The sequence below is a fragment of the Danio aesculapii genome, chromosome 14 (assembly GCF_903798145.1).
Source record: "Danio aesculapii chromosome 14, fDanAes4.1, whole genome shotgun sequence".
Classification (NCBI taxonomy): Eukaryota; Metazoa; Chordata; class Actinopteri; order Cypriniformes; family Danionidae; genus Danio; species Danio aesculapii.
In genome coordinates, this window is record NC_079448.1 from 35447043 (window position 1) to 35462466 (window position 15424).

The window sequence follows — 15424 nt, forward strand, 5'->3', positions numbered from 1 at the left end:
ATTTTGTTTACACATGATATGATGTTACTTAATAGTTACAGTAAAGTAGTAAACAATACCTAAACAATAATACATATGTATATTAAAGGGTCATTTGAAGGGTAAATTATGAAAAAGCATATCAGAATTCATTTATTGTCATTTTATTGAAAATGTACACCATGGAATCTTACTACAGATAAATATTTCACAAATTTCTGGTATTACAAGGACGAGGGTAATTGACATTAATGGGGAAATGTGGAAGGTGACTAGAAAAATGTAGGCCAGTTTTGACACCCAAAATGTTTTACACAGAAAACAGTCACTTGTCAATAATGTCATTAATCATTGAAACATGTCTCAACACTGATACGCAAAATAGGTCCTGAAAAAAAGTATATGTACTGCACATATGCATGAACATCTGTACCTCGTAACTGACTTGCTTTAAATGACAGAAAAAAAAACTTGACGTATATCTAAACGCAATATTTGGCAAAATGGGAAGTTACATTTAGAAACTGAATGCACACTGTACCTGGAATAAATACTTGTAATAAAATAATCCAAAGAAGAGTAAATATGTCAAAGCAAAGATTAACTCTATATAAACAAAATAAGAAAGGAAATAAAAATATGTTCAGGGCATGCAGAAGAACAGAAGATAAAGAATATAAAAATGGCACTGAATGTGACCTACATGGTATTTCAATAGGTGCTCTATTACTCTCTAAGATAATGTAATTAAAATAAGTATAACTATATTGCTGTGACTATTTATGACTTGAAACGTGTGCTGTAAAATGTATAGGGCATTACAAAACATACAATACAAACCTCTCAGATTTTGCTTCTATTTAACTCATGCTCTCAGATAAAAGACAAATAAACTTATTAAATATCTCTGACTTAAGATTCTGCTGCATTAGCAAGCAATAACGTTCAGGCCTATTGTCTTTGGATTTGCTCAATATTCACAGCCAGCGTGTCAAAAATGTCAAGTCATATTAAAGATAATCTTGCTGAACTTAGTTCACATCCTAAAATGTAGAGTTTGCAAATAAGTTAATATGCATTCATTCTTCACAGTTAAAACTGTGTTCATCTTTACATGCAGGTTCATTCACAAACACATGAATTCATAAAAGCAACTAAATGATTGGTTGATTGAGACTGCAAGGCAATATGACAGATGTAAAAAGCTAAACTTAAACACTTCTTTACTTCACAGCCTTTCTACCAGAGCTTTGGCTCTGTTGTCGCCAGCAAATGATGCCTGAAGAAATGCTAAAGAGGGACTGCTTAGCAAACCCCAATTAGAAAACAGAGCTAATATTTGTTGAAAATACCATGTTAAGCCCACATAAGGCCATGTTCAACAGGGCACACAGCATGAAATAAAACTAAAATTAAATAAAACATTCAAACAAGGCTGACGGAGTGACAAAGACAGGAAGAAGAGCGGATGCTTAGTTTTCGTAGAAGCTGCGATCCCCTCTTCCAACAGGTGGCCAAGATAGAGTTAAAAGAAGCTAGAGAAAGAGGAGACACAAACGCAGATTAGAGAAAGTATCAGGAGGGCATCCAACCAATCAGCGCCAGTGAGAGGACAAGTTCACATCAGTCAGTCGGAAATGGTCACTCCGATTTTTCATTCGCCAGCCAAAAGCATGAAGCATTGGGAATGTGGGCGGATAGGAACACACTGTCCTTCTGCCCTGCTTTAAATGCATTGAGTGTCCGTTCCACAATTTGCTTTTGAACATGCATGGATTTGTTCAATGCAACATTCCATCCAGCTTGTCAAGTGTAACCTAATCTAAAACTTTTCTAATCGAATAGCTTAAATGGGACAGTGTTTATGTAGGTCTGTTCACACCAAGAATGATCTATGTATATCAGATAATTATAACATGATAATATTCGGTTTAATATAAGCACATTCTGCTTTTGTTGTCTGCCAATTTAAATGTATGAGCTTTAGCAGCATAGATTCTGATTGGCTGTCGATATTTCCAAGCACACTGTTTTTCATTGTTATTATTATTATGTGGTGCACTCTTTAAAATGAAGATCATTAAAATGGGTTTTTGCTATAGAAATAGTAGTTCCCAACCTGGGGGTCACTGCCCCCACTAGGGGTCAACAAAGATTGATGCACTTTGCAAATAATAAATTAAATGAAACATCGTGCATTTTAAAGTCCAAATACTTGGAAACTAAATCTTAGTACATAACATTTGAAGTGTTTAGATGCAAAAACCTCTTAATGCCATCTGAAAATTCTCTCTAAAATGAGCATTTTTATCAGGCTCCTGTGTGTATGTTCAGTAACAACACTTTTACCGCAAAGAATAAGTCCCTTACCTAGTCTTTAAAGTTCATTTTCGATGGAATATTTAGACTTCACTAAGAGGTTTTTGCATCTGAACTCTTCATTTGTAAGTGAGTTTTGAACTTAGTGTTGAAAGTAATGAGTTAATTAAATGCCTCAATACTTCAGCTTAAATGAAGTAAGCTCATAGTACTCATTAGGATTAGTTTTTGAACTTAATGGTTTGTTGCAATCGGTTTCCTTAAATGGTTTGAGTTACCTTAACTTTTTGGGTTTTACAGTGTACTTAAATCTAGCCAACATTAAGGTTATGTTTTTAATATTTATGCAGCTCTTGCAATTGTTAAAAACCTAATACTTGAATGCTAGTTTTTTTTTATTTATTTATTTTTTTAAGAGGCGCGAGGTCATTAAGAACTTTAAATATTCAAATATGGGTCTCCCGGGGAAAACTTGGGAACCATTTTGGTTCTATATGGCAGTTGTTACTTTTGGGTTCCCCAAAGCACTTTTCAGTCAACAGCTCTTTAAAAGAACCATTTTTTTTGTTTATTAAATTTTTTTGTTCACCATAACGTTTCCATGGATGATACAGCATCTTCATGATCCACTGAACCCAATAAAGAACCTTTATTTTCAACAGTGTGTTATCAACAATTTTAGAATGATTTTTTAATCATTTTCTATTATAGTTTTTATATTGTACTTGATGTAAATAGGCCCATTTACATTTCTCTCTCCATTTATCTGAAGATTTAATATTATTGACAAAACACAACACAAAACAAACACAGCAAATAAGCACAGCTTTAAAAGGACCGTCCACTAAAAAATGAAAATTGTCACCCTCCACATTTGTTTAAGCTGTGGAATACAATAATTAAAGCCAAAAAGTAGATGGAGAAATACAAGAAAGTCCCACATTCTTTAGAAAATCTTACTTTACATTTAGTGGACATAAAAACTCATCCAGGTTTGGAACAATTGGAGTAAACAATGACAATTTTCATTTTTTAGTAAAATCAGCCCTTTAAGTAAAGGTAGCGGCAGCACAGTAAAATATAGCGTTAGTAAAAGCTGCAGAAAAGACCACAACTAAAAAACAAAAGATGATCTATCAGAAGCTCAGAGGGCCAGGTTCACACTGCCTCCCCTTAGCCTTGCAGAACCGGTTAACCAAAGAGTCTGGGCCTGGTCCCTTATCAAAACCATACTACTCAGTGCAGAGCCAGGGATTACTGCAAAGGAAAGTAAATACACACATGGCAGTGAGCAGGGAGACTGGAGGGAGCAAGAGAGTTAATAGACACAAAAATCACATCCATACCACCTGTTGAAAGACCAGCATCTAGAATCTTCAGCACAAGACCAGTGCAGTACAGTTTTTTAATTGTAGATTTGAATACACCATTTGCAACCCAAAACTAGACTAATATCCTCACCTTCTGGTTATACATAAAAATACCTCAGTGGAATTTGACTCATGGTGGTGTTCAAGCACCTCTTTGCTGGGCTACAAACCTTGTAATAATAATAATATTAATAATATTAATAATAATAATAATAATAATAATAATAATAATAATAATAAATTCATATGTACGATCAATGCAAGTCATTTCCATTGTATGATTAACATTAAAATAGTAAATTTCTTCAAAAGGAGACAGTCCAGCTTCTCCTTAAAGGAAAAAAGTCTTCACTCAAATGAACAATGTAATAATAAAATCCAGTATTGTCTGATATTCATACACAATGATTTCCCACAGTTTAAAGTTGAAAGAATGCCCTTTATTATGAATACAAAAATTTCTTTTTCCAATTTATATTTAATGATTAGGTAATGATACTTTATTTAAATTTTGTGAAAAATAGTCACCAAAAATAAACTATGAAAGGTGCTTCTAATTAGATGAAATGTGCCAATGTGAAGTTTTCTACAATACAAGCAAAGCAATATGTTTAAAAAAAAACATTGAGGTACAGCTGCAGATGACCAGTCAGCATCTGTTCAACATGCATAAGCTAAAATGAGACAAAACCACTTTATTATTACTAACAGCGTATAAAGTCTCAAATCCCACTGCGTGACTAAAGTGAAAGCAGCTCATTTAACTCCTAACTATAAACTAGGGTTTGTCTCATTTTAACCTGTGTACTCACTACAGCACATCCACAACAGTAGCCACTCAAGTTAAAGTTGAATCATACACTAGTCATGCATCATGTATCATTACGGAATTGTAACACCGCAAGTAAAACAAAGAAGAAACAATGGCATTTAAAAATGTAAAAAAGAAAGAGTTAAACAATCTAAAGGAGGACTCCATTCACAGTTAATATCCCTCCTCAGCTGTGTTATGCATGAGACTGGGGGACGGGAGCAAGGGGAAAGGGAACGGAAACAGCAGGGCTCAGGAACACTGAGGAGGGAAGAGCTCATTCACAGCGGGCAGGGGGAGCACTTTCTACAGGAATCCTGAACTGGAAATGAGAGAGAAGGAAGGTTATTGTTCCCTACAGGTTGAAAACTGTTGTATTCACACATATTAACAAATAAAAGGAGGGGGTAAAAAGGGATATGATCAAGAGAGTTAGTCTTGCATCTGTTCAAACACTTGAAAGCAGGTTCAGGGGTGTATGTGGTAAGGCTTCGAATTGTTCTCTTTTTGTGCCAAATGAAAATGATTATATTGTCTATTCTGCCATGTTGTGTGTGTAGAAGTACATTTTCAAGCAGCATTGCTCCCTGAGTTAGTTCCCCACTGGGACTTAAGTCTTTCTTGTAGCATTGTGAGCAATGAATCAAGGCAATCAGCTATGATTTAACTGTACATTGCAAAATGTGAAAGAAATGTTATTTATTAAGTCCATATAAACAATGTGTGTATTATTTATTATTGCACAGCTCTCCAGAGTCCCTTATTTTGATTAAGCAGCGGTTGCACTCAGAGATTAGGATCTGTCTGTGGACTGCAAGATGGGTGTAACAAGAAGGGCGCAAAACATGTAGCAGAGTCATAACGAAGTTATGCAGACCCACGTGTCAAAACTGTCGGCAATATGGCGCTGTACCCATCAGTTAAAACAGTAATTAACATCTACACCTACAACAACCCTAAACCCAACCATCATAGTTATTAATATCTACACCTACCCCAACCCTAAGCCCAACCATCACAGTTATTAACGTACAGCCACGAGTTGTGGAAGCTTTCATACTTGATGCGCTCGCCATTTTACTGTTATTTGCAACCACAGGGGGCGATGCAGAGTAGGCTAACTGTCATAACAAAATGGACAAAGAGGTCAGCGAGTGGTGTTGCTAAATGAATGAATATAATAATATATCAAATGAATTGGTTGTGGATAAATTTGGAAGAAAAATATTTGCTAAAAATGTTCTCTGGTAAGTATTTACGCTATCTTGCCTACATCTAATTGTGACATATCGCATGGTACAATGGGATCTTGATAACTGCAAGTTACGCCTCTAACTTACTAAAAGCTACGCCCCTCTCTTGCAGTCTGCAGACAGATACACTTGCATTCAGTGGTGTTCTTCCCTATTAACAGCCTCGGCTGGGAGCCCTTTAAAGTTGCAATATCTTTGGCCCCTATTGCAATCCACTATGTGGAAAAATCCTGGACTGATTTTAATAACTTAATTTTTTTCTGACTAAATGATGTGAACATTTTTGATGACATGAAGGCAAGTAAATTAAGAAATTGTAATTCTAAAAAGCTAACTAATTAATTTGAACTTTTTTTCTGTGATAAATGGCTACATGCACATCACTTAATTTCAAAACACAAATATTGCTGTATTTTAAGAGGTTAGTCAGAGGCTAGAATATTATTCAGTGTATCTTGGAGCTTTTTTAACCAAATTTACAATTTAATTACATTTAATAATTGTTAATAAATGTCTTCAACAAAAGCATGTAGGCAATTTCATGCAAATGTCACCCTTGCCTTAAAAAAGTTCACCAAAATAGCAAAACTGTTTCTAAGTTTTTTTGTGCAGGCGCGCATGAATTTTACAGTACTTTAAAAATGCTCAAAAATGTCTCTGTCAACGTTCTAATACAATTATATTTGGTTTACCAAAGTCACACCAGTGGCAATTTTACATCTGTCACATCCATAAAGAAGCTTTTTCCTCATAAATACAAAAATGTAAAATATAATATAATAAATAAATTTTTTTCTATAGGGAGCCAACTCTTATCCTTTTGATTAGCCTTGTTTCTTTTGGGTTCTGCAGTTTAATTTACACAACTGCTACAAAGTATACAGTATACTGTAAACTCGCTTTTTTTTTTTTATCAAATTCATAACGCATGTTTATTTTCCTCATTTAAAGAACAAAAAATGTTTACAGATTAATATTTTTCTGATCCCATAACTCTGTGGTTAGTTGTTTTATGAACTATAAACAGAAGATTCAATATAATGTGAATATATACTTTCTCTATGAATTTATGTTTTGAGTTTTTACAAATGTCACACCCATAACGCTGGCATTTGTACAAGTAATTAACATCTGAGTTCACAAGTCTGTGTTTAAAGGTTGATCTATAATTTAACATGAAAAATCAATATCCTTATGGAGAAAACCCATGAGGTTTTTACTTATTGAAGTGGAAGCTGCAAGCTGCAATAATTGTGTTAACTATTACAAATAGGTCTGTGACATAGTAAAGCTCACTCAACAACTGCATTATTTTAAAGCCAAGTGGTGGACCAGTGTGACCCAGCTGTGTGAGCAGACTTCATTAAAGGCTCTTTTGTGCGAGATGTGGATGAGCAATGGAGTGCAAACAACAGCAGATTGTTATGGATTCAGATGGCAGATGGCTGCACATCACACAGGGAGAGCTAGAAACTCGCCTGGCGCTGATGACATAATATCCCCTGCTGCTGCCACAGAGACATTCTTCACACGGCCCATGTTTAGGTGTTTAGGCATGAATAGTAACTCCATAATTACTACTGCAGCACTCCGCAATTACAGGGTAGCTCCAGCTGACCATTTACACGTGTTTCGGTAATTTAGTTCCCCCGTTCAAATGAGGGTTTGAGAGATACTTTGAAAGCCTTACCAGCATAAGGTGTCTCATGCAGGACTGGGAGCAGGTGAGGAGTTAACTGGAAAACAGCATGGATGAGACGTACATGACACGTGCACAAACTGGACAAAACAACTGACATGCAACAATCACACACTGAATTTTGTACATGCTCTGGCCTGCATGAGAACTGAGGAAAACCGTACCATTTATTCTAGATATCTATAATGTGCAGGACTAATTAATTTACATGGGACACTGAAATTGTAAAACGCTACTGAATTTAATACTATAGCTGTAAGGATTGCATTTTGGACAAAAGGGGTCTGTTTTGACACTTTTGGCAATGCAAAAACAGAAAGCATCATGTAAAATGCAGGATAATCAATGACAAACGGTCTTTCCTCAGCATCTCATTGCTGTGAGTAATGTTTTTCTTCAGCTGCTGCCTTGTGAGGACATACAAAAGGCTTGAGGAGGAAAATAGTTAAAATCGGAAAAGATTGGCATTAAAAACAACAAAAACATGAACCTTGTCAGTGCAAGTATCTTCTTCCGACATAATTTTCAGGCGAATGCAGCAAATCAGCTTGAATACACAACCATGAGTGATTACCAGCAACATTGAAGCAATTGATTTGAGCTTTGATTCAGATTGAATGCGCATGAGCTTTGAATTAAATGTGAATACTGTACCATTAATAATGTAATTATCTTACAAACCAGCAAAGTTAGCCAAAATTATACACAATTTGAACTTTGTAAAACTAGCTTATATTTGTGTAACATTATAGAAAGGATAACGGATGCAATTATTACTCTTTAGCTTTACATACAATAATTATATATGCTTTTATAATTAAAGTAGCTTCTTTTTTCAGTGAATTAAACTATTTGTTTTATTACGTTTAACCCATTTACGTTCAACCTATACCTTTCAGTTTCATATTTTCCCCAGACAGTCAACAGCACCCTTGGGAATTTCACAGTTTTGTTAATGATGTGGTCAAGTACCTTTGCAATCTTACATGAGTAATTGGTCAAATGCCCCATACATAAACACACACTCGTCTCCATCATGAGTTTCTAGTGTCTCATGGAGGGAATACTTACTTTTTCCTCTCTTTGTCCTTCTTGAGTGTGGCGGAGCCCCCTGGCTGCTGGTTCTGTGACTGCAGCAGCTCGGCGGCTGTTTTCTTCTGCTTGAAGCTGTTCAGCTCATCATCGAGAGACTTCTTCTTGTCCTCTAGTTTCTTCTTTTCGTCCTGGTGAAGCTTCTTGAGGCGATCAAACTTCTCATGCAGCTGTATTGTGGATACCAGAGTCAGTACATTAGCTGTTGAAGAACTACCAAAGCTTTAAATCCATTGTCCGGTTATAGAACAACTGTTTTTAGTATAATACATTTTGTATAGTACAATTTTTTTTAAATCCAAATGAACTTTTAGAATGCAATTAATGTCAAGCAAGCAAAACATGCAAAGCACCCACATATTTGTTTTATACTCAGATTTTCCTGTTCTGAAATGGTTCAATTTAACTAATTTGTTAAACAATTTTTGTTTTCTTAGAGCCCATTTTAAATTCTCTAAAAACAATTATAAAACTTTTACATAAATGTCATTCATCCGCATTTTTTCTGTCAGCAATGCAATTGTGATCCAATGACTTATTTTCCTGAACTCAAAGTACTCCTTTGGATTTCCTTGTATAAATCATTCCAGCTAAAGAGCAACATACCAGGCCACATCAGTGGATAACAATTCAGACAAAATTTGTAACAAAACTGCATCAACAACTAACTTTACCTCCTTTTCTGCCTCTTTCAGCTCTGCCTCCTTCTCTTTGACTCTCTGGACAAACATCTGCCTCATCTCCTCCTCTTTCTTCTGAAGCTCACCCATGAACTCATTCCTCTTGGCTTCATATGTTTCCTGAAGGCTAAATACAACACACCACACAACAGATTTTTAATCATTTATTAATACCTGTAAATCCAGATCATACGTCTTCATGTGACAGGGTGTGGTGGAGCATTTTTTCAGCTCAGCTGGAGTGATCGTGACTTTATCCTGACCTGAAAGGTTTGCTGTCGGGGTCAGTGTCTTTAAATCCCATCTCTTCCAGTTTGCAACGGCGATAAAGCTCATAATGGCGAGTGTGGGTCTGCTCCCGCAGGTCCTCCATGTTGACCCTGATCAGCATCTCTCTCAGCTTCACGAAATCACAGTGATTCTCATTCTCCACTGAAAAACACAAAACACATCATATTCAATGAATAAGTCTTATATTGCTAAAAATTAAAAAGTTGTTTACTGAAATTAATGGTTCCACAAAGAGCTATCATCCATTGATCCTTTTCAATTCACAAAATGTTCTTTAGTGCAAAAGGGTCTGTTAGATCATTTAAAGGGTTAGCTCACTAAAAAATTTTATTCTATTATTAAATTACACACCCCCGTGTCATTTTAAAGCTCCTGAGAGCTCTGGTCATCTTTGAAATACAAATAATGTATTTTAGATGCAATCTTCCTCTATAGACAGCAAGTTTCCCGATTCGTTAAAAGGTATAAAAAAAAAATATTAATAAAAAAAATAAAAAAACATCCTCAAAACAGACCCTCTGCCTCAGAGGTAAAGTCAAGAACGAGAAGTTTCGTCTGCTCAGAGTCAGCATAGGTTGCATGTTTATGAAATTTTTGTGCACTTTGAGTGTGTGTTTCATATATACCATGTATGCACCTGTGCTTTGTTTTTAAACAGAGGAAGTCGTGTTCAGGCATTCAGTGGATACATCAGTGCACGTCACTAATGAATGCGCACTCTATACTGACACTGAGAAGAAACTGTTGTATAAATTAATTGTTTTTGTTATGTGCACAAAGTATTCTCATAGTTGAATAATATTCTGATTGAACCACTGACAAATGTTTTGAGGATGTTTTTTTTCTGGACTTTGAACAATTGGGGAACCTTGTTTTTCTATGGAGAATGACGGAGCTCGCAGATTCATTTAAAACATCTTCATTTTTGTTCAGTAGATGATTGAAGATCTCTGGGATTTGGAACGACAGTGTAAGAAATAACTGACAGAATTTAACTAACTTACTTTTAACTAAACCTCAAATATTCATGTTTTTTTTTAAACACTAAGAGGTTCTTAAGGGAACGTAAAAAGTTTCTTATATGGCACTGCTACAAAATAAAACTTTTGAAACCTTTATTTTTAAAAAGAGTATATTGGGACATGAGAAGAGAAGAAAAACGTCTTGGATATGCCACACTCATTAATTGCCCTCAATGGGGGAAATAAGAGTTAAAGACGTGGGTTAATTATGGAAAAGTTGCAGACAAATAATTGACATTGTTTGAGTTTAAAATAACAGAGTGCAGGATATAAAATGAGCTAAACAAAAATTAAAATAAAAACATTGAACAAAAAATTAAGAGCTAATTTTCTAAAATGCAGTTATAGTAATATCTTAATAATTGTATATAACTATAAATCTATAATTTACTAGCATTCATTGAAGCAAGCTAAAGACAAACAGACATGACCTCTATGAACTCTGAGCAGCTGTGATCTAGTATTTCTGACACTACAACATTCCCTTGCAGCAGCTACTGCAACGGCATAAACAAATACATTTTATTGCATTTGCTGAATAAATAATGAGTGGCTGCTTTTGGTCTTAAACAAGGATCCACAAGGGAGTTCTGGGTGATTGCCAGGGCAGATGTGGTTGCTTAGGAATTCTAAGAGGTTTTTTTTTGTGCATTGCCTGTAGTTGATAACGTTTTCTTGGTCATTGATAGATGGATGCTTATTGGCCTGTCAAAAGAGCTCATTCCTCCTAACAGAATCAATTCAACCTGACCACAGTCTGACTTTTGGCTATTCTTATATAATGGACGATCTTTGTCGCAACTCCGCTATAAGCCTTGACGGTGGACATGACTGCAGCCAAAAAGATGATTTTACTCCATTGAAAATGTCCGCTGACTTCCTGCTAGAATAACTGATTGTCAAATCAGTTATTCTACTCTGGTTACTGTTTTTTAGCATCTGTGTCTGTGAATATATCCTGTAAATGTTACATATAATATTATAAAATGCTCTAAATAACTTTAACTGCTTACTCACTACTGTAGTTTCAGCTAAAGTTCACTAAAAGTTAAACTTCTCAGGCACATCAAATTAACCCTGAGCGAAGAACAAAGCAGAACTATCAATAAACATCAGGTCTTTAAATATTCTAGTTTCTAGCCGATGCAGATAGCAAGCTTTTTTTTTTACAGCCTTGCTGAAATACATTTGCATTCCTTTCAATATGGTTTTAATCAAATATCCTGTAGTAGAATAAACTCTGTCATAAATCTGAAGTAAACTAGACACGGAGCAGCGGCGGTGCATGAAAACATCACATTTCCAATATTTTTCTTCAGTCAGGTCAGGCTTGCAGGAAGCTAAATTAAGTAGGAGCACGTGATCTGCCCTGCAGCCTTGTGTGCCAGCAGAAAGGGAGCAGGATGAGAGATTCAGAGTGATGTCACAGACAGCCTGAGGAGTCACTGCACTGCTGCTGTAAAGCTCCACATCAAATGACTGCATGCGTACAGCACACAATAATAAAGACTGACAGGATGAATTGTGAATGAAATGAGCTTGACTTACTCACTGAACATGACTAATGAACATCTTTGTACTGGAAATATGCAATGTCCAAATGCACTTAGACAATTAGAGGAAATGTGGGTTTGAGCAGAAAACAATGTCTGAAGAATCCTATTGCACACTATTTTAAGGTGTAAAAATATTTAATTATTAATGTTTTATTATTAACAAATAAACGCAGCATTGAGGAGCAGAAAATATTTGAAAATTATTTCAGACTTGTTGGTTTTACTGTATTTTTGAACTTATAAATGCAGCCTTGCAGAGCAAAAAATACTATAAATTGTAATAACATTTCACAAGATTTATGCTTCTTGTCTGTATTTTTAACTATTAAATGCCCCCTTTCTTTAACAAACTATATTATGTTTTTTTTTTTTATTACACTCACCGGTCACTTTACTAGTACATAGTTGGACCCCCTTTTGCCTTTTTGAGATTTTGGTCCATATTGACATGATGGCATCACGCAGTTGCTGCAGATTTGTCGGCTGCACGTCCATGATGCGAATCTCCCATTCAACCACATCCCAAAGGTGCTCTATTGGATTGAGCTCTGGTGACTGTCGAGGGCATTTGAGTACAGTGAACTCATTGTTATTTTCAAGAAACCAGTCTGAGATGATTTGCACTTTATGACATGGCATGTTATCCTGCTGAAAGTAGCCATCAGAAGATGGGTACACTGGTAATAAAGGGACGGACATGGTCAGCGACAATGCTCAGGTAGGCTGTGGAGTTGACTCATTTGGTACTAATGGGCCCAAAGTGTGCCAAAAATATCCTCCACACCATTACACCATCATCACCACCAAATTCTGACTCTACCATCTGAATGTTGCAACAGAAATCAAGACTCAGACCAGGTAACATTTTCCAATCTTTTATTGTCCAATTTTGGTGAAGCTGAGCGAATTGTAGCTTCAGTTTTCTGTTCCAAGCAGACAGGAGTGGCATCCAGTGTGGTCTTCTGCTGCTGTAGCCCATCCGACTCAAGGTTCGACGTGTTGTGCGTTCATAGATGCTCTTCTGCATTCCTCACTTGTAATGAGTGGTTATTTGAGTTATTGTTGCCTTTCTATCATCTTGAATCAGTCTGGCCATTCTCCTCTGGAATCAACAAAGCATTTGCACCCACAGAACTGCCGCTCACTGGATATTTTCTCTTTTCTGACCATTCTCTGAAAACCCTAGAGATTGTTGTGCGTGAAAATCCCAGTAGATCAGCAGTTTCTGAAATACTCAGAGCAGCCCATCTGGCACCAACAACCATGCCACGTTTAAAGTCACTTAAATCACCTTTCTTACCCATTCTAATGCTTTGTTTGAACTGCAGCAGATCATCTTGACCATGTCTACATGCCTAAAAGCATTGAGATGCTGCCATGTGAATGGCAGATTAGTAATTTGCGTTAACAAACAGTTGGACCTAATAAAGTGGTCAGTGAGTGTATAAAAATAAAGTCTGCTCAACAAGGCTGCATTAATTAAAATGAACAAAAACAATCAGTATTAGTGCATGAAGTAGATGTTTAATCAGTTCCGCTTTTTCAGAAGATCTTGGAAAAAAAGATCTTGAAGTTTAAAAATGTGCATTTCTTCTTCCCTGATGCTTTTCACTTCACCTCTCAGAATAGCAACCAGTGAAGGTTTAGTGCATGCTATTAATCAACAAATCAGCACTGTGCTGACGTCATTTTCCTGTAGTTCCACAATCATAAGTCATATGAAAATTACAGCTCAGATTCTCTTTTTGACAACCCTAATCCATTAGCATTCCTCCCTGCTGTAAAAAAGGAATTGCGAGTAGCATGGGAGTGTCCAGACAAAATGCTGCAGAAACTGAGGGATGGGTTGGGTCTGGACATCCTGAACAAAGAGGCCACGGCCAAACAGAGGGAAGAGCCCAGTGTCATTTCCTCTAGAAGACGTGACCGGCACTTACCCTGGACGGTTCCCCATGGGTACTGACGTGCTCGCACCATCTTGTTCCCAATCTTCACTTCCTCAGTGCTTCCCACAACTGCAAAAGGCAAATGACCCTGCAGAAAAAAAAACCCCACAAACAAATTAGAATCAGAAATACTATTTTAAATTCTTACAGTAACACCCATGATGACACAGCATTTAATTCAATATAGATGCATGAAGGGGCATTTAAAGATAAATGTTTGGTGACCGGGTTTGGTAAAGGGTATTTCAAAAGTGATAGAGTAATGATCCAATAATTTTATTTACCCAAAAATGCTGTTTTTTAACTTTCAATTATATAATACTGTTGGGAAATAAGTAAAAATATTTCCACAAAATAATAAAACTGTTTACAACATTTATAAAGAAGATCATTAATAATTACAGCTGAATATTCTGATTTGCCATCACAGGAATGGTTTACTATTTAGAATAAGTTTCCAAAATATCGTCATTTTAGTGTATTTCAAATCAATGCAAAAAACTGAGAATGCCAACAAAATGGCCTATTCTACTTAAATGTCATCTTAAAAGACAAGAATGACCTACAAAAATCACTGAGACAAATATATGAGGGAACAACCCACTTAAAACAAGCAGGATGGTCCTTAGGTCAGCTATCTTTATTTGCAATGGTTAGCCAGTACTGGATGAACCCAGCAGTAACCCTGCAGGCAGAGGCTGTGTAGAGACACTGACATTCATTCATCTGTAGTGTGTCTTTCCCACAGTACAAACATGCTGTGAGAGTAAACTGATGAAGAATGCCTCTCCTATTGTGGTGTCATTTCCTGTGAGCAAACACAGGCAGGAAAAGCTGGACACCATATGGACTCTTTCTCACTTAAACTGCTAAACTATGACATAAAATGAGAACTGGCCAAGCACTAAAGTAGAAAACGCTTAGTCTCCAAGCAAAACAGAGCACAGTGTATATACCACTGATTTAGCACAAAAGAGACAGCATATACAAAATAGAAAATATAAATCATTATCAATTGGTTATAATCCAGCTTTCAGTTCAATTTTCCTGTTGAACACACAAGAGGATATCTTGAAGAATGTTGAACATCAAAAGCCATTGATATACATATGGCCACCAGTTCCAACCTTCTTCAAAATACCTTCTTTTGTTATCAACAGAAAAAAAGAAACTCAAACAAGTTTAGAACAACAGGTGGTTGCAATTAAAATTTTTGGGTTAACTATTTATATACTTTTAAAGAAAACCATTTTTAAATCTCAAGTAATTAGATAATTACCAATATAATTACCAATTGGATAATTACCAACAATATTTAGTTGTCTCATATTGCTTACAGTAACTATATTAAAAACTTAACCGATTCTAAACTAGATGCATGTTTTTGTTACTTATGTCTGAAATAT

The 15424-nt window shown here is 35.9% G+C and overlaps 1 protein-coding gene across 5 annotated transcripts in view; it reads right to left on the reverse strand.

Moving 5' to 3' along the window:
• Positions 1-127: 127 nt before the first annotated feature.
• Positions 128-15424, reverse strand: part of septin6 (septin 6) — a 29507-nt gene continuing 14210 nt past the window's right edge. The window contains exons 6-11 of one of the 5 annotated variants that reach the window (XR_008838746.1): positions 14010-14106; positions 9467-9635; positions 9198-9330; positions 8503-8693; positions 7922-7978; positions 3690-4801 (exon numbers count right to left, since the gene is read on the reverse strand). Coding sequence is in view for 4 of the 5 variants with exons in the window: in XM_056471651.1 (XP_056327626.1) it covers positions 3531-3555; positions 8503-8693; positions 9198-9330; positions 9467-9635; positions 14010-14106 (615 nt within the window). In the remaining variant the exon portion in view is untranslated. Of the gene's footprint in view, positions 3556-3689; positions 4802-7422; positions 7469-7921; positions 7979-8502; positions 8694-9197; positions 9331-9466; positions 9636-14009; positions 14107-15424 lie in introns of those variants that run through there. The other 4 variants (XM_056471654.1, XM_056471653.1, XM_056471651.1 and 1 more) reach the window with 4 other exon arrangements.